Source organism: Macaca thibetana, chromosome 7 (genome assembly GCF_024542745.1).
Source record: "Macaca thibetana thibetana isolate TM-01 chromosome 7, ASM2454274v1, whole genome shotgun sequence".
Lineage (NCBI taxonomy): Eukaryota > Metazoa > Chordata > Mammalia > Primates > Cercopithecidae > Macaca > Macaca thibetana.
Window position 1 is genome coordinate 107,375,238 of NC_065584.1, and position 23,499 is coordinate 107,398,736.

Sequence of the window (23,499 nt, forward strand, 5' to 3'; positions counted from 1 at the left end):
CTATATGTTCATTAGGGAGTGCCCTAAGCCCAGTAACTCTGTGAGTCTTCCAGTCTTGTAGAGGAAATGCCTCAGTGGTCTTGGGTAAGATCTGGGAGAATTCCTTGGATTACCAGGCAGAGTCTCTTGTTCTCTTCCCTTACTTTCCTCCAAACCAATACAATCTGTCTCTCCATGCTGAGTTTCTTGGAGTTATTGGAGGGGTGATACAAGCACTCTTGTGACCATCACTGCTGAGATTGTGCTGTGTCACACCTGAAGCCAGAGCAGTACTGGGTCTTGCCCAAGTTCTATTACAACTATTTCCTGAATTCTGCTGATGTTTATTCAAGGGCCAAGCAAAAGTTGATTCCTGCCAGAACTGGATCTTTTCCTTCAGGGCAGTGGATTTCCTTCTGGCCCAGGGTGGATCTAGAAATGCAGTTCAGGAGCTAGGGCCTGGAATCAGGGGCTGTAGGAATCTGCTTGGTGCTTTACTGTGGCTGAGCTGCTACCCAAGTTGCAAGACAAAGACCTCTTTTTTCTCTCCTTTCCTGAAGGAGAAGGAGTCTCTGCCCAGACAATCACTGCCCCAGGCCCATGGCAACTATAGCTTGGCTACTGCTGATGTTTATTCAAGGCCCAAGGGCTCTTTATTCAGCAGATGGTGAGTCCTGCCCGGTCGGGGTTTCTCCTTTCAATGCAGTGGGTTCCCTTCTGGCCCATGGTGGGTTAAGGAATGCCCTCCAGCAGCTAAGGCCTGGAATTGAGGAAATGAGAAGTCCTCTTGGTGCTTTAGTATACTGTGGCTCTGCTGGTACCCAAGTCACAAGATGAAATTGTTTTTACACTTCCCTTTCCTTTCTTCAAGCAGAAGGAGCCTTTCCCTGTGGCTACTGTAGCTGAGAATGTGCTGGGTCACACATGAAACCAGCACAGTACTAGGTCTTGCCTGTGATGACTGCTGCCTGGCTATAGATGGTGTTTATTCAAGGCCCAAGGGTGTTTGTTCAAGGCCCAAGGGCTCATTAGTCAGCAGGTAGTGAATTCTGTGACACTGGGTCCTTTCCTTCAGGGTAGTGAGTTCTTTTCTGTACCAGGATGGGTCTAGAAATGTTGTCCGGAAGCTATGGCCTGAAATGGGGGCTTTAGGACTTTGCTTGCTGCTTTATTTTACTGTGACAGAGCTGGTATCCAAATTGAAAGACAAAGTCCTCTTTACACTTCCCTCTTCTCACAGAACTGTGAGCTGCATTGCCTGGAGTTGGGGAAGGGGTGATGCAAGCCCTCCCTTGGCCACTCCAGCTGGTGTCTCCCTGGAAAGTTCTCTATTAATAAAGTTTCCTGGGTTGCATGCACCCTAGTTCCACTGGCTGTAGGCCCAGCATAGCACTAGTATTTGTCCAGGAATTGCAGTCCTTGTGGCCTAGACTGCCTTTCAAGTTTACTTAGGACCCCAGAACACTTTATCCCACAGTGGTGGGGCTAGCCAGAATTCAGTTTCTGTTTCTGACTGCTGGGATGGATGATTGCCCTTTGGCTAGGGCTAGTCTAAGTGCTCCCTCCATGGGCACTGGCCAAAGCCAGTGGGAAACACTGGGAAAGGCCTGTGTTGCTTTCCACTGTGACAGGGCAGCACTGAGTTCCAATGCAAATTCCCAAAATTACTTTGCCCTTCCTCCCCCAAGTGCACAGATTCTCTCTCCATGCCATGCTGCACTGCTGGGGGATGGAGGAGGAGTAGTGTCAGCAATTCAAAACTGTCTTTCCTACCTTCTTCAGTGCCTCTTTCTTTGACACAAAGTTATAATCAGGTACTGTGATTGCTCACCTGGTTTTTGGTTCTTATGAAGATGCTTTCTTGTGTGGATAGTTGTTCTATTTGGTGTTCCTGCAGAGGAGATGATTGTTGGAGGGTTCTTTTGAGCCATCTTGCTCTGCCTCCTCCTCCTGAAATCAATGTTAGTGCTTTTCTGATGTATCTTTTCGCACCTGTTTATTTTCCTTTCATGTTATTACCTTTAGTGTGCATCTCTTATTGGCAGAATATAGTGTAGCTTTAGTGTAGCTTTTTTTTTGTTTGTTTTTAAATCCTGGCTGATGCTTCTTGTCTTTTAATTGGAATATTTAGTCCATTTTCATTTAATATAATTATTGATATTTTTACATTTAAATCTGCTATGTTATTATTTGTTTTCTATTTATCTCATTCATTGCTTCTTTCTCCTTTCTTGCCTTCATTTGGATTAATCACTTTAAAGAATTATTCCATTTTACTACTGTAGTAGCTTGCTAGTTATATATTATAATTATTTAAAAAGAAATCCTAGAAATTATAACACACATTTTTTAATGTGGAGGAGTCTTCATTAAATTAGTACTGTATCACTTCCAAGCAATAGAATAGACCATACAACAAGAGTCTCACTTAACTCCCTTAGTGGTGGCTTTTGTGCTATCATTTTTATGTTTTTGAAATTCTACATACATTTAAAACCTCATAAGACATTACTTTTATTTTAAGCTGTGAATATTCACTTAGATTTAACTTTCTGGAGCTCTTCATTTCTTTCCCTATTTTCTTATTTCCATCTGTTTCCATTTATATATGTGCATGTATATATAATACAAAATTTTATGTATGTGTGTGTTTCTATTTATATATTGTTTTATATATAAATTCACATATATTACATAAATGTGTGTATATATAATACATACACACACACTAGATATATAACTTTTTAAAGAACTCCTTTTAGTGTTTCTCTTAATGTTTGTTGTGAGGAATTCTCTCAATGCTTTTTTATGAAGCATATATTCATTGACAGGGAATAGAATCTTAGATTGGCAGATATTTTCTGCCAGCGTTTTAAAGATGTGATTTCATTGTTTTGTAGCTCCTTGGTTTCTCTTGCAACATCAGCTAAGAATCTTTTTGCTGCTTCTTTGAATGCAATGTGTATCTTTCTCTTTGATTGCTTTAAAATTTCTCTTTGTCTTTGGTCTTCAGCAGTTTAACTATAATGTGCCTAGGTATGTTTATCTTCATATTTATCCTGCTTGGTATTCATAGAGAAGTTTCAATCTGTAGCTTGGTGTCTTTTTTCTATTTTGAATAATTATTGTCCATCTCCTCTTCAAATATTGTTTCTCTCTCATTTTTCTGAACTCTAAAATACACTTGTGTTAGGTATTTTCACCATGTCTGATGTGCTTATACTGCTTTTTTGTGTTTTTCATCTTCTTTCCCTTTATGTTTCAATTTAGATACTTTCTACTGACTGAACTTCCAGTTCACATATTCTCTCAGTTGTCATGTCTAATTGTTATTAAACACTTCTGTTGGGTTCTTAATTTTAGTTATTGAATTTTCATCTGTAATTTTCATTTGCTTTCTTTTTATGTATTCCAATTTTTGATAAAAATTTTACATTGTCATTTATTTTATTCAACATATTTATCATAGTTACATTAAAAATCATTTCAGATGTCAATATTGGGATTACCAGTTGGATCATCTATTCTTTTCTTAGTTTTCCATTGTTGGTTCAGTATCCTGGTATGCCAAATGATTTTTATTTGAATGGCACATATTGTGTGTGAAGAATTGTAGCAGGTCTGAATAATGTATCTTCCTCCAGAGATTATCTAGTTTTATTCTGGCAGATAATGAGGGTAAAGGCTTATAACCTTGCTACAGATGGACTGAAATGATTGAAGTTTGCGTTCCAGGCTTTCTGAGGGCATGTCCCCTTGCTTGCTTTTGCTCCTAGGGTTTAGGCATTCAGGAATGAATTAAAATCTCCGGATGTTTTTCCTTTTTGGGCAGTCCTGAACTCCAATTTTTGTCTCTTGATCACTGTGATACTGCAGAAATATCTGTTTAGGTATTTAGCCTTCTAGGAGCCTCTTTGTGCTGGTTTCTTATCATTCTGCCTTGTGTATTCAGCTTAGGAATTGTCAAAAGCCTCAAGAGGAAATTGAACATAGCTTGTCAGGCTTGCTTCTTTACGTTTCCCTTTTTCCCAGAAATTTGGCCTCTTATATCCCGGTTCCCTTGGTTACAGTGTATTCAAATTTTTCTCTTACACAACCTAGTGAGACTGCTGCAAGTTCCAGGCTGGTGCTTTCTGCTCAGACTTTATGCCCTATGTTGTAAGACAGAACATTTCCCAAAGAGAACAGTCAGCTATAGATGTATCACTCACCTCAATTCATTTCCCTTCCTCCCGATTTTGGCCCCTCAGATCCTGGCTGCCTTGGTTGCTCTGATGACCTCAGAGATCTCTTTAAACTTTGAAATTTGAAAAAATTTTAGACTTACAGAAAGGGAAGTTGCAAAACTAGTACAGAGAGTTCACATATACTCTTCACTCATCTTTCCCTAATGTTAACAACTTACGTATTACCTTTACTATTGATACTTAAAATTGCATTGCCATATTCTCCAAGCTGATAACAACAGAGCATGACTGCCAACTGGTTGAAAGAAGAAAAAGGAACCTTTCAAAATGGTGACATTTTTGGCACAGGGCTTCTCAAAGTGTGTTCCTTAGAACACCAGTCCTTGGAGATTTTCCTATTAGACAATTTCCACAGCCCAATGATTGTGGAAAATGCCACATCTTGCATATATGTGCCCCTTTGGAAATCCACAATGCCCATTACCATTTTATTTTATTTATTTTTTTTGAGATGGAGTCTTGCTCTGTCACCCAGGCTGGAGTGCAGCGGCGTGATTTCAACTCACTGCAACCTCCGCCTCCCGGGTTCAAGTGATTCTCGTGCCTCAGCCTCTTGAGTAGTTGGGACTGCAGGTGTGCACCACCATGCCTGGCTAATTTTTGTATTTTTACTAGAGATGGGGTTTCACCATGTTGGCCAGGCTGGTCTCAAACTCCTGACCTCAGGTGATCCGCCCGCTGCGGCCTTCCAAAGTGCTGAGATTACAGACATGAGCCACTGTGCCCGGCCCTCCATTACCACTTTAAAGCCTCTGAAAATGTTTTAGTAAAGAAATCTGCTTAATTTTGTTTTCCCTGTGTTTCCAAATATATATAGTCAAGAGCTGTTTTTGGTTTTTTGTTTGTTTTACTTTGCCTGGCCCTTAGGTACATCCCATGGAGCTAGTGTTTTGTGGCACACATACTGGAAAATACTATTCTAGAGCATTTTCTAAAATCCTAAGTTATAAATTTTGCTTTTTTACATTTTCTTCTGGGTTCTGGCTTTCTTGCTGTTTAATTTCTTGCTTCATGAAAGGGAAGAAGATGGAGACGCCAAGGTTTCTTTGAAAACAGATATTTGCACAAGAAGGCAGCCGAGGCTGTGTTAACATTTACCATTAAAAATCCAACACATCTAGACAAAACACCAAATGCAAAAGCTTCATGTTTCCCAAATAAATTTCTTTTATAATTTGTCACTGCTCAGTTGTAGTCTTTGAAAATAGTTTTCATTTTCCTGTTACTGAGAAAATTAAAGCAGCCAAGAAGTAGATGGTGAACAAGGGTTTTATCTCTGACTGTAGCACCAAGGCAACCTGAGAGAGGTCTAATTTGCAGCATAAATCTTCTTTTCCACTGGGGGAAGAACACACGAGCCACGTTGAGTAGCCACCCATTTGTATTTTTGATTTGCAACTTCTGTCTAGTGAGCAAAGGTCAGGTGTAGTATTTGTGATGGGGAAGCTGAATAGGTGAGTGAGGGTAGCTTGTGTTTGATGCTGAAGAAGGTAATTAAGAGGGTTTTAGAATGTAATTTTGGCATTTTTCCCCACTCCACCTTCACCTCTTCAAACTATGTGTCCCCTGTCATTGCCTAACCGATCTGCCTGTCTACCTTCTGGTTCCTCTCCAGTCCATTATCTCATGACCCACTTGACTAATCTTTCTGAAACTCAGATCTGTTCTTATCACTTACCTTTCTAAAAGTCTCCATTGTCCCCAGAATTAAGTTTAGCCCCTTGGTCTGGCCCCTGCATGCATGCCTGTCTGCTCCTTTTCATTTAAGCTGAGTCTTTCATATCCGTTACCCTTGCTGAATTATTATGCTGTTTCCTGTTATGTTGTATGCATCTCTTAGAAGCTGCATATAGCTGGATTTTTAAAATCCACTCTAGTATTATTTAATATGTTGAATGTAATCCAATTATGTAGATAATCATTACTGATCAATTTGGACTCTATTTTTTAATCAACCATTTCTTTGCTTATGCTATTCTTTCTGATAAAATTGCCACTTTTCTTCTTATCTCCCTGTAGAACTCCGTATATCCTTCTAGGCTTTGTTCTGGAACTTTCTGGCACATTCTCATTTATATAATTGCTTCCTTCCATCTGGGTTTTAATGGCAAGTTCTGCATCTCTATTACAGAATAGTATTGATCTCATTGTGGATTGCTGTTTGTGTTTCTGCTTTCCAGTGGGCCTGTAAGAGTGACTGATCTTTGCATCTCTAGCAAATTGGCAGTTGGTAGACTTTCCAACTTGAGATATTAGATGTCTTAGAACTTAGATTGGATGACATGGTGTCAGTTTGAAACATTAAATTGAGGTGTTCTTTGAAATGTATTTAAGGTTATATGTTGATTTCTGAATACAGCTTTAGCTGTATACCACAGATTTTGATGTATAGTATTTTTGTTGTTGTTAAATTTTTTGGTAATTTCTGTTGGGGTTTTCTTTTTAATCTGTTTAGTTGCATACTACAGATTTTGATGTATAATATTTTTATTGTTAAATTTTTTGGGCCGGGCGCGGTGGCTCAAGCCTGTAATCCCAGCACTTTGGGAGGCCGAGACGGGCGGATCACAAGGTCAGGAGATCGAGACCATCCTGGCTAACACAGTGAAACCCCGCCTCTACTAAAAAATACAAAAAACTAGCCGGGCAAGGTGGCGGGCGCCTGTAGTCCCAGCTACTCGGGAGGCTGAGGCAGGAGAATGGCGTAAACCCGGGGGGCGGAGCTTGCAGTGAGCTGAGATCCGGCCACTGCACTCCAGCCTGGGCGACAGAGCGAGACTCCGTCTCAAAAAAAAAAAAAAAAATTTTTTTTTTGGTAATTTCTATTGGAGTTTTCTTTTTAATCTGTTATTTAGGACAGAATTTTAAAATTTTGTGCTGACATACTTATTTTTATTGTTGGTTCCTAATTTAATTGCATTATGGTTAAAAAACCCAAAACCTAATAAACACGCTCTATATGGTATTGATTGACTTTGTTACCTAGTATTAGGTTGGTGCAAAAGTAATTGTGGTTTTTGCCACTACTTATAATATTTTGCAGCAACATAATATATAGTCAGTTTTTGTAATGTTCTCTCTGAATATACATTTTTTAAATTTATTGGCTGAGGGAATATATGTATATGTGCATAATATTTGACCAAGGTTATTATTTTGGTCATTCAGATAATCCATATCTTTTTCAATTTTTTATCATGTTTGATATGTCAGTTTTCTGATGAAGTTGTATTAAATCTCCTGCTGTAATTGTGGGTTTATCAGTTTCACTATTTCAGTTTTGCTTTATATTTTTTGGAGGTTATACTATTAGTGGAAACAATATCATTATTATAACAATTTTGGTGGATTGCTCCTTTTATTATTACATTGAGTCTCTATTCCTATTAATGCTTTGCCTTAGGAAGGTATTTCTTAGGTCGGGCACAGTGGCTCACATCTGAAATCCCAGCACTTTGGGAGGTGGAGGCAGGAGGATTGCTTGAACCTGGGAGCTCAAGACCAGCCTGGGCAACATAGAGAAATCCCATCTCTACAAAAATACAAAAATTAGCCAGGCATGCTGGTGTGCCCTGTGGTCCCAGCTATTCCTGAGATCACACCGCTGTACTCCAGCCTGGGCAACAAAGCAAGACCCTGTCTCAAAAACAAAAACAAACAAACAAACAAACAAACACCAAAAAACGAAGAAAGGTAGTTCTTGTCTGATATTACTGTTACAGGCTTTATTTTGATTAGCATTTTCCTAGTATGTACATTTTGTCTTTTCAGTCTTTCTATGTGTTGTGTTTTAGTTGTGACTCTTAGAAGATATATATAACTAGCTTGTTAAAATTCACTCTATTATTGTTATGTTGAATTTAATCCAGTTATATAGATAATCATTACTGATCTATTTAGACTTATTACTATCTGATTTTGTGGTTTCTATTTGCCATTCCTTCTTCCTCCCTCTCCCTCTATTCTCCCTTGTTTTCTTTTGGATTGAAAAATACTGGTTTTCTAACAGTGTGCTGGTATGGATACTATGTTATAACATGCATAGTACTATATGGGTATCATAGTTTTGTGTTTTTAGGAGTTACCATTAGTTATATAACACAGATACCTGCTGTGCATTATTTTAATTATGCCTAAAGTTATACCCATTTCTCACCTCCTCCTGAACACACATGGATCTTAGTGTGCTTGAAATATTCACTCAACACCCTTCCCCATTTCTGTGTTATTATTGCTTAAGGTTTTAATTTTACCCTTGTGTTAACTCAGACACATTGGTTTTTGCTTGTTTGTTTGTCTTTACTCAATGACAAATTTACCACCATAGTTTCTCAATTTCTATTCTCACCATTGTTTCCTATGGTCCATACTTTCCCTCTTAGTTTGGTTTTTATTTCCTTGATGTAATACTTTAGCATCACTGTTATTTGAGTCTGTGAAGTCTGAATATGTCTTTATTTTGTAGTGTGATCTCAGCTCACTGCAACCTCTGCCTCCCGAGTTCAAGTGATTCTCCCACCTCAGCCTTCTGAGTGGCTGAGATTACAGGCATGTGCCACCACATACAGCTGATTTTTTTTTTTTTTTTTTGAGATGGAATTTCATTCTTGTTGCCCAGACTGGAGTGCAATGGTGTGATCCCGGCTCACCTCAACCTTCATCTCCCGGGTTCAAGCGATTCTCCTGCCTCAGCCTCCTGAGTAGCTGGGATTACAGGCATGCGCCACTACGCCCAGCTAATTTTGTGTTTTTAGTAGATGGGGTTTCTCCATATTGGCCAGGCTGGTCTCTAACCCCTCACCTCATGTGATATGCCACTTTAGCCTCCCAAACTGTTGGGATTACAGGCGGGAGCCACTACACCCGGCCTTGCTCTTAAACAACAGTTTAGGGAGAGAGAAAATTCTAGATTTTTATTGCGCCACCACACCTGGCTAATTTTTGTATTTTTAGTAGAGACAGGGTTTCACCATGTTGGCCAGGCTGGTCTCGAACACCTGACCTCAGGTGATCCACCTGCCTCAGCCTCCCAAAGTGCTGTGATTATAGGCATGATCTGTAATCCTGTGCCTAGCTGATTTCTTTTTAGCACTTTGACGCCGTTCCTTCATTGTCCCTGGCATCTGCTGTTGCAGAAGAGAAATCTGCTGTCAGTCTTATTGTTGCTCTGGATGTTTTTTGCCCCTGTGATAGTTTTAGGATTGTTTATTCTTGAGATTTTGCTGTGTCTGGATGTGAGTTAATATTCATCTTGCATGGTACTTGAGTGTACTTCCAAACTGTAGACTCCTAACTTCCTTCAATTACAGAAGAGAAAAGAGCCATTTTACTCGTAAATATTGATGCTCCTGTATTCTGTTCTTTTTTCTGGAGTGCCTGTTGGATATATCTTGGAATCTCTCACTTATCCTTCATATCGATTAACTGATATTTCATTAAAAAAACTCTTCGTCTCTGTTTATGTTCCTTGAGTAAATTCCTTAATATTTTCCAGCTTGCCAGTTCTTTCCTGATTGTGCCCAGGCTGGAGTTTGTCCCATCTATTGGGTTTTTCATTTTTATGACTATATAATACTTTTTTTTTTTTTTTTTTTTTTGAGGCGGAGTCTCGCTCTGCCACCCCGGCTGGAGTGCAGTGACGCGATCTCGGCTCACTGCAAGCTCGGCCTCCCGGGTTCACGCCATTCTCCTGCCTCAGCCTCCCAGGTAGCTGGGACTACAGGCGCCCGCCACTATGCCCGGCTAATTTTTTGTATTTTTAGTGGAGACGGGGTTTCACTGTGTTAGCCAGGATGGTCTCGATCTCCTGACCTCATGATCTGCCCACCTCGGCCTCTCAAAGTGCTGGGATTACAGGTGCGAGCCACCGTGCCCGGCTACATAATACTTTTTGTTTCTAATGTTTTATGTCTATCTTTAAAATTTCTGTCCTTTTGTATAATTGCTTGCTCTTCATTAATAGAAGTTATTCCTTTATCATTTTAATAATATCCTAAACACACATTAAAAAGTCTTTATTACATTGTTTCATAAAATCGTTTTCACTAGAAGTGAATTCATGTTATGTTACGTTATGTTATGTTATATTATGTTATGTGATTTTGTTGGCTCTCTTTCTTGGTGTTATATTTTATTCATGTGCCTTAGAATTTAGATTTAGGATGAATTTTAATTTTAACCTCTTTTGTGCTCACTTCTGTCTAGTGATTGTGGCTTCTTCCACCCAGCTTTCCAAGGCCCCAGTACAAAACTGTGGTTTCCGTTCTGTGGTGATACTGAGGATATCTGGATCCAGTCACAGAGCTGGAGTGGGGAGGAGGTGTGACTTGACTTATTCTTTGTCCTTCAGTCTCCTTGGGCCTGCAGATTGCCACATGTGGTAGCATCAGACAGAGATTTACATCCGAATTTTTTTTTCCAGCCTCATTTGCTTTTCCATCCCCAGCTGTAAGCAGAACTTGAACCCAGACTCTGGTCTCATGGAGCACTATTTTAGATCGATTTGTATTCAGCAGGAACCAGACTGCTGGCTGTCATAGCCTGTGTGCAGGCAAGAAGCCCAGCAGGCCTGAGGCCTCAACCTTGTTCATCATGTTGTGTTTCTGTTCATTTTCAGGTTCACAAAAATGTTTATTCTGGTTTTGAGCATTGCTTATCTTTCTGGTTTTCTTTTTTTGATATTTAATCTATCCTTGCTACATATTGAAGGCATAAGGAGTACATATTTTGATATTTAATCTATCCTTGATTTGTATTCAGAGCATAGGGAGTGCATCAGAGTTGAATTTGAATAGTCGTCTTACCAGAAATAGAAGCTTGAGTATTTAGATTTAGCTACCCGCACCTAAAGGAAATAACCCTGTAACCCTGGAATGAGGCCAGGTGCCCTGTAGGAATCACGTCTCTTTTTTTATCTTTCTATCCCAAGTACCAGTCATGTCCCTGCACATAGTAGATGCTCAACAAACAATATTTGTTCCTTGACTGACCTCTGAAATATAATTGAGTGGCCTAAACAGCTAATGCTATGTGTGTATTTATACTTAATGTATCAAAACAGCTAAACATCACTGGAAAATTCAGGAAAAGCAGAAACGAATGATGACTCTTACCTGTGACTCCTGTTGAAAATGATCCCATATGTTGTCTTTTCAAACAAGATATATTCATGTCACTAGTTTCTGTTCTTGAAAGTAGAAACACTACTCCTTCTATTAGACATTTTGGTTTCTGAAAATAGAACAAGTAAAACCTGAATGAGTGAGAACTGGTTCGGATTAAAGAGATTTCGGGTCTAACTCTCCAAGCCAAAGGGATTTTCAAATAGTTATTTTAAAACGTGGATCTACGTGTGGGCTTCTGTGGTTTCAATAGTCATAGGAAATGGCAGGCCTCTGTATCAGTTGGCTTTTGCTATATAACCCACCATCCCAAAACACAGTGACTTAAGACACAAAAAATGTCCATTTAGTTTATGATTCTGTGGGTCAGCAATTTGGGCTGGGAGCACTGGGTGGGTGCATGTGCTGGTGTGGCTGATCGTGCTGGGTTCAGTCACCTGTTGCCGGTCAGCTGCCAGGTGAGCTGAGGGCATGATGGTCCGAGGTTGCTCAGGTGGGATGGCTGATCTCTGATCCACATTATCTTTCATTCTCCAACAAGGCAGCCCAGACTTAGGTGGAAGTAGTTACAGTGGACCTCACAGAGTGAGCAGAAGTATCTGTAGAGCCTCTTTGTGAGTACTGATAGGGACTTTATAGCTATACAGTGTGGTTTACACTCTTCTATTGGCCAAAGCAAGTCGAAGGGTGGAAAAATAGACTTCTTAATGGGAGGAGGTGCAAAGCCTGTGACCACCTTTGCAATCTACCATGGCAACAAAACGTGGAGGTGCCACTCCTCACCCCAGGAGAGATTGTGTAACTTTCCTTAGATTCTCAGGCTATTACCTCCAAAGTTGAGAACCAATATGTTGGATGATTTCACTACTGAATAACAACAAAAAAAATGTTTAGGAGAGTTAACTGCTGATGGATACATCTGTTACGACACTGCTTGGTGTGTGGAAATGAAATTCTTGATTTTTTTCTATTGGAAGTTATGCCTTGTATCAAGGCATTAGGATAATTCTCTCTGACTTCTGTACTCAATCTGAAAAGTAAGGATTCTTGTCCAGTGTACCAGATAACTTCTATTATGTAGCAAACCACCCCAATTCAGTGGTTTAAAGCAATACCGTTTATTGGACTCCTGTTCCCATGCCTCAGCAGATGGGGCTGATCTTGACTGGGGTCTCTTACGTTACTGCAGTCACCTGCAGGTCAGCTGAGTGGCTCTGATTCTGAGGGTGGACTGGTTGTACCTTGGGGGGTGTCTGGGCCACTTTTTTCTCTCCATTCAGTTAATTTACCTGGGCTTGTTTACAGGGTAGCAACAGTGTTTCTAGAGAGTGAGTGGAAGCACACAGGATCTTTTCCTGCCTAGCTAGGCTTGTTTCTGTGGGGTCAAAACAAGTTACAAGCCCAGCCCAGGTTTACTAGGTGGGGAGATAGACTCCAACTCTAGCTGGGAGAAACTGTAAAGACGCAGGACAGGGAGGATGGAGAACCCTGGCCAATTTTGTAGTCTTCTCTAGCTATTGTCTTCAAGAAATTCCTTCTCACACTTCGAATTTAAGTAAAATACTGTCTCCACTTATATTGTTCCTATTAAATAGTAATACCGCATGTATGTAATAGTAGTAGTAACTACATTTGCATTTAAAACAACCTGCAGTCTTTTCACCATTAATTGATGGCACCTCCCTTACTATGAATTTGAATATTCATATTACTATTTTAAGGGCATAGATTATGTTAATGTATTTTGCTAAAGAAAATGATTGAACGTATTTTTTTCTTCCAATTTGTCTTCCTTGTTCTTTAATCCAACCCTACTGGTGGCAGACTTGCTTTTCTAAAGGGTTTCTCTGTGTTTGATGAAGACTCTTTAGGGATCTCTAACTTGTACCCTTTAGCTTGGCATTTGAGAATCTGTGTGCTCCGGGCGTTGCGTAAGTTTCAGATTTTATTTTCGTCCATTCTCCCTTGTGCGCTAGTTTACACAGTTAAACACAATTTATTGATGTTTTTTGAGCACATTGGCCATACACAAATTGTCCTCAGCTCTTGGGCAACATTTTTGGTTGTTACAAGTGTGTGTGTGTGTGTGTGTGTGTGTATGTGTGTCCATGCTTGCAGTACTGGCCTTTAGCAAGTAGAGACCGAGGATGCTGCTAAACATCTTGCAGTGCACAGGACAGCCCCCACAACAGATAATTATCTGCTATAAATATCAATAGAGCCGGGGCTGAGAAAACTTGCCGTATCCATTCCTGCCCCTGGCTCTTTTTTCCATGGTGCCTCATCCCAGAAGGCCTTTTCTTCAATGCTGCCCGATGAAATGTTCCCTGTCCTTGAAATGCCAGCTCAAATGCCACATCTTCTAGGAAACAGATCCTGCATGAACCCACTCCCAGTGCTGTGGGTTCTCAAAGTCCATTCTGTGCATCACTGAAGTGACTACCACTTAGTGCATTTACAATAATTTGTCTCTAGTACTATTATTTTTTAATGGTTCTTATTCTTTCCTTGTTTTTTAGTCGAATGTGTGTTGACTCTTTGGGTGAACTGTGTGTTCCTTGATGACAAGTATCTCTCGTGTCTTTGTCCTACAGCACTTACCATGTGTTTTACACATAGTAGGTGCACAATAAATATCTGTTGACTGCATGAGAAATGTATGTCTTCCTATGCCTTTAGATATGGTTACCCCTTCCAACAATTTTCTTAAAGGACTTAGTTCAAAAAATCCAACAAGTTGAATCCAAGTTTGTTTCTGTTTTTAATAATTTAGGTAAAAAACTGTGACAAGAAATGATTGTACAGTGCAATTATTTATGTTTATTTCTGCAGCTATTTAGTGAAAAAATAAGTGGTGCTGAAGGAACTAAACTAGACGATGAATTTCTTGACATGGAAAGGGTAAGAGAGCATTTTAATTTGTAAATTGATTAGAAACTGACTTTCATTGTGATATGAGATATACTGCTACTGTAAAGGATATTCGAGTGGAAATCTAGGATGTTTAAATATAGGTGTGGATTATGCAGTCTACGAGGCAATGCTTTCCCACGTCCCAGCCCAAATCAGATCCTCCCCCTGTAGCTATATCCAGTTTGCGCAGGTCGAGTAATGAGATCTATGTGGCTAACTGGTACCCTCTAGTGGACAGAAGTCTGAATGTGCAAAAGATGGGCAATCTTGGCAATTACTGCAAGGCCAAAGTAATTGGTAGTATATATTTTGGAGAATCAAAATGTATTTCTGGGACAAGATTTTTCTTTTTTTTTTTTTTTTTTTTTTTTTTTTTGAGACAGAGTCTCGCTCTGCCGCCCAGTCTGGAGTGCAGTGGCCGGATCTCAGCTCACTGCAAGCTCCGCCTCCCGGGTTCACGCCATTCTCCTGCCTCAGCCTCCCGAGCAGCTGGGACTACAGGCGCCGCCACCTCGCCCTGCTAGTTTTTTGTATTTTTTAGTAGAGACGGGGTTTCACCGTGTCAGCCAGGATGGTCTCGATCTCCTGACCTCGTGATCCGCCCGCCTCGGCCTCCCAAAGTGCTGGGATTACAGGCTTGAGCCACCGCGCCCGGCCAAGATTTTTCAAATGCATAATGATTTATTTACCATGTGGAAGACTCGGGTTCTGCTCCCATGTGTTGCAGGAGCTGCATAGCAAACAACTTTTATCCTGGTTCTGCCACTAGAACCAGAGTGTGGGAACTTGGATAAATGAATTCATCTTTTTGAACTGATACAGAGATGATAAGTGTGCCCTGCTTGTCTCAAATGGATTTTGTGAGAATTATGCAAACATTAACATATTTGAAATAACTTACAAAAAATATGAAGGGCTTGGGACAGAAATGATTGTAACATGCTCCAAAGAAAAATGGTATCGTCTCTGTCCCTTAACATGTTTCCCAGTCAGCTGTGTGTAGTTGCTCATGTGGAGGCAGAACTAGAACCACCAGTATTAACAACATACTGTTTCTTTCCTCATTGTCTGGGCCCTTTAAACATAGCCTTGTTTTAATAATTAGACACCCGCCCCGCCCCCTCTGTCAAAGGAGAGAGGGAGGAAATGACACAAGGCGTCCACCCTCAGGTGTAACATCAAGGCTGCAGACACAGTAGGTAGCAGAGATGTCAGCAGGTACTGGGGGAGGAAGTCCAGCCCCAGGCTGTCCACCGCCCAGGAGAGTATCTCCTCAGGATACCTTGGCTCTGGCCAGCTCATCTTCCAGGGAGTTCTCTGTTCTCTGGATGAGAGCTATTGAGTGTCTAGAAATGTTAATGCCTTGAGGGGGAAAAGCTTATTTTGTTTTTGCTTTTGAAAAAAATTAATTTCTGAACCTTTAAACCATGGAAACATGTTCACACCATTGACATACTTTAAATTACTTTAAAAAACTCATAATATACAAATATGTGATGTATAGCTTTGTTACTAACAAAATGATTTAGTTGAAATGTTAAATTTTAAAGCATTTTTCAAGAGTTTCAGTTTCAGTTAATGGATTGAGATCCTTCTTGCTTACCTGCTTTTACCTCCAAAAACCCCAGTGAGTTACAGAAGAAACATAAAGTCTATTATCTGTTTTATTGCAGCAGTGAAAAGCATGGAAACATAACAGATGACCAGAAGTTTTAAAAACCTTCCAGAAGAGATGCATTAGATGATATTAGACCCACCTAAAAATGATACAGAAATGCCAAAGTAGTGGGAAAAAATATTCTATAATTAATGCTAACAATATAAAAATAGAGGAACAATAGTAAAATCATAATAAAATTTGATGCAAGAAAAGCACTAAATTTAAAAAAGCTTTTTAATTATAAAAAGATATAGTCAATGTAGTCTATCAGGAAATTATAATGGTTATGAACCATTCTGCACTACATAACATAGCATTTGAATTTGTAAGGTAGAAGCTGTCAGAAATAAATGGAGAGTTGATAAAAATATAAGTAGACTTCACATACCTCTCTCATAAAATAATAGATTAAACTGACAATAATCAATAGGCTCATGGAGGATTTGCATAAAATATGATTAATAACTTTGATTATAAATAAATATGGATATCTGCATTCCCCAAATGGAGAATGTGCATAGTTTTCAAATTCCTTTGGGACAAATACGGTAATCAATTATGTACTAAGTTATAGAAAAAAAAAAAACTCGATAAATTTCCCCAAGTGATACCATAGAACACAAGAAGTATAAGGGAAGGTAGAGCTTCTAAATTCTGGATGTTTGGAAATTTAAAAATATGTAAGAGTAATTCTTAGTTTAAAGAGGAAATGGAAAGTAAAATGACGTTATTTAAGCATGAGTGACAATTCTTTATGTCAAAGCCTGTGATATGTGGCTAAACTGTAAATGTATTTAAAGAAAATAAATGTTGGGAGAAAGTGAATAAATCATGCAATCCAAGAAGCTAGGAAAATAACAGCAAGTTAAATTACTCTAGGTAGAAGGTAGAAATCAATATGAATAAAAAAAGAGATTAATAAAATAGAAAACAATAAATCACAAAAGATCGAAACTACAAAGCCAAGAGCTTTAGAAAAGCTGTAAAGCAACAAACCTCTACCGAGTGTGGCCAAGAGGGAGAAAAAGGAAAAACACAAATAAATTACATAAAGAAGAAGAAAGAGGATATGCCCACTGATAGCATTTTTAAAAGAGAATGCCGTATATAAGTGTCAGAAATGAGAGTTGCTAGCAGCTGTCTTACTCAGGGGCTGGGCCTAAGGGAGTCAGTGGCACAGCCCTTGGGACACCTCATGGGCAGGGTGCCAGCATTAAACAGAAATTCCAGATTTAACTAACCAAGATGCTGCCATACCAGGTTGACTTCACAAAAATAATTTTTACCACTCTGCTTTCCTCTATTTTTCTTAATGGTTTGGCAAGATATTTTCATAGCATTTGGTAGATGTGAACAGATACACACACACACACACACACACACACACACACACACACACACACAATAGTGTCCTTAGTTATTCTAGGAGGGAGATTTTGTTTGTTTTTAAGCTACATGAGTTTTTGTTGTTTTTTTGTTTGTTTGTTTGTTTTTAATGCTCATCTTGACTCCACATTAGCCAGCATATTTACTCTTCAATTTGTAAAGGGTTTATTTCTAGTTTTGATGCTTGAGCTGGTGTGGAGGCAGCTCCAGTATGTGCATGTCAGGGCCTACGAGGCCCTTGCAAGTTTTTGGTCATTTGTTTCTTGGGCTTTTTTGTTTCAAAAGATATAAAAAAAGATCTGAAGTAGAAAATGTCCCCATTCTAATTCCTCTCATCATCATCATCATCATCATCATCTTCTTTCAGAAGTGACTCAGCTTTCTGATGGCTTTTCATGTCCAAAAAGTGTTGTATATATCAAAGGGAACACTATGTTTTAACTAATATCTAATTTGTTACATTATAAATCTAAAATCCTCAGTTTTCTTAAGCTTTAAGCTGAACTTACGAATCTTATTTCCAAATTTAGTAATATTGCTATAAGATGATAATCATTATAGTTAATTTTCATTCAAGGTTGCATTAATTAACACATAAGCTTAACAGATTCAATCCTTAAATATTTACCACCAGTTCTATAATTAAGTAAATTCCCTTAGACATTTCAAGCTATAATCACAAAGGCAATGTATAGGACTCCCTCAAACTTCACATAAAATCTATTAACAGCATTTTCCTAAGCCCTTAACATTTCTTGTGACTAATAAGACATAAATATCTAGGTTATCGGATTCTCTTAAACATTTTAACGATCTTGGCAAATAGCTGAACATACCAAAGAGATCTCAAAGTCACAAAACTTGTTACTAGGCCAAACGCACACGCACATGCCCACTTGCACACACAGCACACACGTATCAGTAATATAGGTTTGACTCCTTTTTTTTTTTTTTTTTATCATTTCTATACTGTCTTTTAAAACTTTCCTGGGGCTCCAGATTAATTTATTTAGTCCAAATTAATGTATTTAGCTAAGGGGAACAAATGCGATTTCAGGCAGGATAAGATTGCTTGCTTGCAAACTTGTGACCCTGGCAGGATCATAGTTCTCTAAATTACAAAAATGATCTGTCTTCTATTATAAATCACTCTGCAGCTTGCTTTCTTCCTTTGTATGTACTTTGAATGTCGATCCTCCTTATTTTTTTTCCTTATGATGAAAGAGTATTCCTTTACTTGGATGTTTCATAATGTATCCAATCAGTCTCCTATTGATTTCCAATTTCAATATTACATACGATGGCCTAACAAACATGTTTTTCCTTCACTGCAATTTGCTGGTGTGTTTCTAAAAGGTTAAATCCTTAGAAGTATAATACCTGGCTCATTAATATGTCCATTAATAAGAACTTCTCCCTTGACCTCCAAAAACATATCATTTTGCATTCCTGTTGTATATGAAATGACCCATTACTCCACACCCATATAATACCTGATATTGAGTATGACTGATTTTAAAAATGCTTTTATCAATCTGGAGAATGTAAAGTATCTCCTTTTTATTTACAGTTCTGAATATTTTTTTCAAATCTTTGTAGGCAGCTTATGTTTTTCCTCTTTACCTTCTTTCTTTTTAAGACATGGAGTCTCGCTTTGTTGCCCAGGCTGGAGTGTAGTGGTGTGATCTCGGCTCACTGAAACCTTCTCCTTCCAGGTTCAAGCGATTCTCCCACCTCAGCCTCCCGAGTAGCTGGGATTACAGGCACCCATCATCATGCCTGGCTAATTTTTGCATTTTTGTAGAGATAGGGTTTCACCATGTTGGCCAGCCAAGTCTTGAACTCCTGACCTCAGGTGATCCACCTGCCTCAGCCTCCCAAAGTACTGGGATTACAGGTGTGTGCCACCATGCCCAGCCTTTTCCTTCTTTCTTGTTTGTTTAAATGGGAGTTTTGAATATTATGGATACTGACCCTTTGTCCTTTGTATATTTTTGTTTGCCACTTTTGGCAAATGTCACATACTGTATCTTTTCGTGTTCAGTTTTTGAGTTTTTATGGAGTCGGAATTTTGGTCTTTTTATTTATGACATTTGAATTTCAGGTCCTGGTTAGAAGTTTCTTCCCACTCCAGTATTTCAAAATACTGTCCTCTATATGTTAGTCGTTTTATAGTCTGGTTTTTTTAGGTTGATATTTTAAATCATGTATATAGTATGAAGACTCACTTTATCAGTTTGCCAAATTTTAACAAAAAAAAAAAAAGAAAAAATTGAAATTATGATGGGATTTGAATGAATTTTGCATGTTAATTTGGGAAGAATGCATATCTTTCCAAAATTGAGTTTTACCATCTAAGAATGTGGTTTTTCAAATAGGTGTTGTGAATTTCTCATAATGGTTATTCTTTGTTATTACATTTTTATTGCTTTTATGAATGAGATATTTTTCTTTACATTTTCTTTTGGCCTATTGATGGTATAAATAAAGCTATTGCAACTTGCATTTTAACTTTATTGTTTATTCCCATATTAGCTCTCTGGTTAACTAAGAACCAGAAAGCCCAGGAATGGTTTTGCAGAAGGAAAGTTCAGTCTTAACCAGAAAGGGTTAACTTTCAGGGAACGTTTGGAGAAAACTTTGATGTTAACATCTGACCTAGCACAAATGAGTATGTTCATTGTATTATAATACTAATGATTATGATTCTTTTATTGTTGATTACTGAGGCAGTTGCTAATATGGATCATTATTGTGGCATCCTTATATAAGTATAGAAATTCAAGTTCACCCAGCAGATAAGGAGAGTTTAGTTCATGTCTAGTGTTAGTTTTGAGAGACTTCCAAGTATATCTGATAATCTAGTGGAGCATAATAACTTTTCCAGATTTTCTAAATATTACCTTAATATTCATTTTAATGTTAAAAGGAAAAGTAAATTAATGTTCTCCAACATCACTGGAAGGAAGTGATGTTCCAAAAATCAGAAAGTGAGAAAATATTGCATCTCCCAAAAATGTTGAAAACGTTCATTTGGATTAAAATCATCATAATGGTGTTAGAAAAATTAAATTAATGAAAATTACTCCTCTGTTCTTTTGTGAATTTATTGAGTTTGTCATTTACTAACTTTTTTAAATTTTGCTTTTAAGAAAATAGATGTTACCAATAAAGCTGTTGCAGAAATTCTTTCAAAAACCACTGAATATCTTCAGCCAAATCCAGGTAAAGTTGAAATATTCTCTTGTTCATTTGCTGTCACAGACCCTAATAATCCATGTTTGCTTGGTGTTTAGTTGACATAATGTAGAAACAATGTCATCTGTGTCCCAATAATGAAATTCAGTTTTTAAAGCTGAGTCTCCAGTGACCAAAGGTAGTTGCATTCAGTCCTATTGATGAGAAACAGAACAGCTATATTTGTGAACTTCAGTTGACGTCATCCGAATGGAATGCTGGTCGTAGCAACAAGGGAGCACTGAGCAAAGGTTTTTTTATGAGTTGCTTCAGAAAGCCACTAAACATTTGGCAAATATTTCCTTACTCCCTTATTTCCTCTTTATTCCTCTTCATAATTTTTTTAAAAAATTCTGCCCTTGTGTACCATATACATAGAGGTATATGTTAATTTGAAAGAGCTTTCTCTTCATGACTTAAATGCTGGAGAAACAAGATGTAGTGAATACGAAAGACTGCATAAATCCAGTGTCACATCAGCTTCTCCACTGAAGGTCTGGGTTTCTAGGTCCCCAAGCAGCATCTATTGATGAGATTTTCCCAGGTTGTAAATTATAAGAACCAATAGAGGGCGCCCAAGCCTTGAATTCTGTGGATTTCTGAAGCCGCCTTTCCTTTTTAGGAATTTATTATTTGCGTGGAGTTCCTGTGATTCCCTTGACTGTAGGAATTAGCACAAACCTAACCATTTGAAAACTGAGAAAGTAAAAATTTAAGAATATAAATTTTATCAGATGTATCCAGGCAGGTCTAAAGTTCTTTACAATTGTGTTGATAATAGCTTTGAAAACCGTGAAAATGTATCTTCTCCTCCCTGGCCACATGAGTGATTGAAATCAGCCCCACAGATTGCTTTTCCTGATATATCAGTCAACAAATATTTATTAAGTGCTTTCTCTGCACTAGAGGATTTTGGGGTGCTGGAATACACTATGAAATCAAACAAATGTTTCACCCTCAACCAGCTGACTCTTGAATGGGATAAGGAGGTGTTGGCCAACAATGAAAGTGTCCACTGGCTAGAGGTCTCTGGTTATTCCTAGAGAAGAGGCAGCCCTAGCAATCTCTTATCCAGTTTAATGGCTCTCACCCATATACCTGCTGCATCCCACACCCCACTCCAACAGCGGGAAAGATGGGCAGAGAGAGAGAGAAAGAGTGTGTGTGTGGTGTGTGGGAGTGAAGCCTTTGGGCCTGGGGACCTGGAGGATAAATGCTTTGAGGATAAATGTGAGGTTCAAAAGTCCAGCACTGGCCAGGCACAGTGGCTTATGCCAGTAATCCCAACGCTTTGGGAGGCCAAGACATAATGATTGCTTGAAGCCAAGAGTTCAAGACCAGCCTGGACAATGTAGCAAGACTCTATGTCTACAAAACATTTTCAAAATTAGCCAGATGTGGTAATGCGTCTGTAGTCCTATTTATTCAGGAGGCTGAGGCGGGAGGATCGCTTGAGCCCAGGAGTTTGTGGCCGCAGTGAGCCGTGATCATACCACTGCAGTACAGCCTGGGCAACAGTTGTTGTTTCAAAACAACAACAAAAAAGGCTAGCACTGTGAATGTCAGGTGAATGTAAGTGGCATTCACAGCTGGCACTGTGAATATCACTATTCACAGTGCGGTCTATTGCTGGAAATGTGGAATCTTAAGCTCAATCCAGACCGATGGGAATCACTCTACATTTTAACAAGATCCTTGGATTATTTACGTACACATTAAAAATTTGAGAAGCACTGATTTAACATACGTTAAAAATAAGTACAAAATTATTAAAGTAGGAAAAAAATGTATCTCTTGACTACCTAAAAGTATCTCAAATACCACAAACTAGTATGTGATTCACTCTCTCACGTACAGGATGAAATCTCAAATCCTTAGCTTGGTCACATTTTCATAGTCACATCTTCAATCATAGTCACATTTTCCCATAGCTGTCTCCCACTTTGTCCTATATTAATATCTTTTTAGGTCAAACAAGCCTTCTCCTTGTCTACTGATTATGCCACAGTATTCCTTCTTCTACACGTTACTGACACTGTTCTCTGTACTATTCTCTGTACTTTCCATCTTTCTTCAGCATATTGCTGCCTTTCCCTTGCTCTGCACCACACGGGACTTTATTTTCATAATTACGTCCTGTATATTCTGCCTCCCAGTAGCTAGACTTTGAGCTCCTTCAGGGCAAAGGCTGTCTCTGGAGTCCCGGTAATGAGCACAGTGTGTTGTTGCACAGGGCCCAGTGCAACAATGAGTAAATACTCAGTGCCTGAGTCAGAGGAAGGAAAGGAAGGTAAGACGCAGTGATGCCCATCACCTCCCTAGGGAGCAGGGGCTGAGCTGCACCTTGGGACCAGCCACACAAGGCTAGCATTCACTAAGGGTGAGTGGTCTGTCTCCTCCTATGATTCTGCCTCCTCAACAGCAGCATCTGCCTCCCATAATACTGAGAATCATTAGGCTGAATCAGTCCTTGGGAGCACAATGTGTGTGTGTGTGTGTGTGTGTGTGTGTGTGCGCGCGCGTGTGCGCGCGCGCATGTGGTGTGTGTTAATGACCGGTTGCTTGTTTGAAATATCCTCCTCGGCAATTCCATTTTTGTTTACATTTAAACAAAAGAAAAAGCATATCAGTGTCACACAGGTGTCAGTGTCTGACTTCACGTGTTAGCAGCTGCAAGCTTTCCAAAGGGTCTCACTCAAGGGGTGGTGCTCACAAAAGCCTGGTCACTATTATTTGAAGTCAGCAATGTGCGCCATCATTTCTTTTTTTTGAGACTAAGTCTCTCTCTTGTCCCCCAGGCTGGAGTGCAATGGGGCGATTTTGGCTCACTGCAACCTCCGCCTCCCGGGTTCAAGTAATTCTCCTGCCTCAGCCTCCCGAGTAGCTAGGATTACAGGCATGTGCCACCATGCCTGGCTAATTTTTTGTATTTTTAGTAGAGATTGAGTTTCTTCAT

At 39.1% G+C, this 23,499-nt stretch overlaps 1 protein-coding gene across 5 annotated transcripts in view; it reads left to right on the top strand.

Annotated features, from left to right (window-relative positions):
- Positions 1-23,499, top strand: part of SH3GL3 (SH3 domain containing GRB2 like 3, endophilin A3) — a 447,963-nt gene that overhangs the window by 373,131 nt on the left and 51,333 nt on the right. For 3 of the 5 annotated variants that reach the window (XM_050796192.1, XM_050796187.1, XM_050796188.1), the window contains 2 exons: positions 14,180-14,248; positions 20,459-20,531. The exons of 1 other annotated variant lie outside the window; for it this stretch is intronic. In XM_050796192.1, coding sequence (XP_050652149.1) covers positions 14,180-14,248; positions 20,459-20,531 — 142 coding nt within the window. Of the gene's footprint in view, positions 1-14,179; positions 14,249-20,458; positions 20,532-23,499 lie in introns of those variants that run through there. One more of the 5 variants, XM_050796189.1, reaches the window with a different exon arrangement.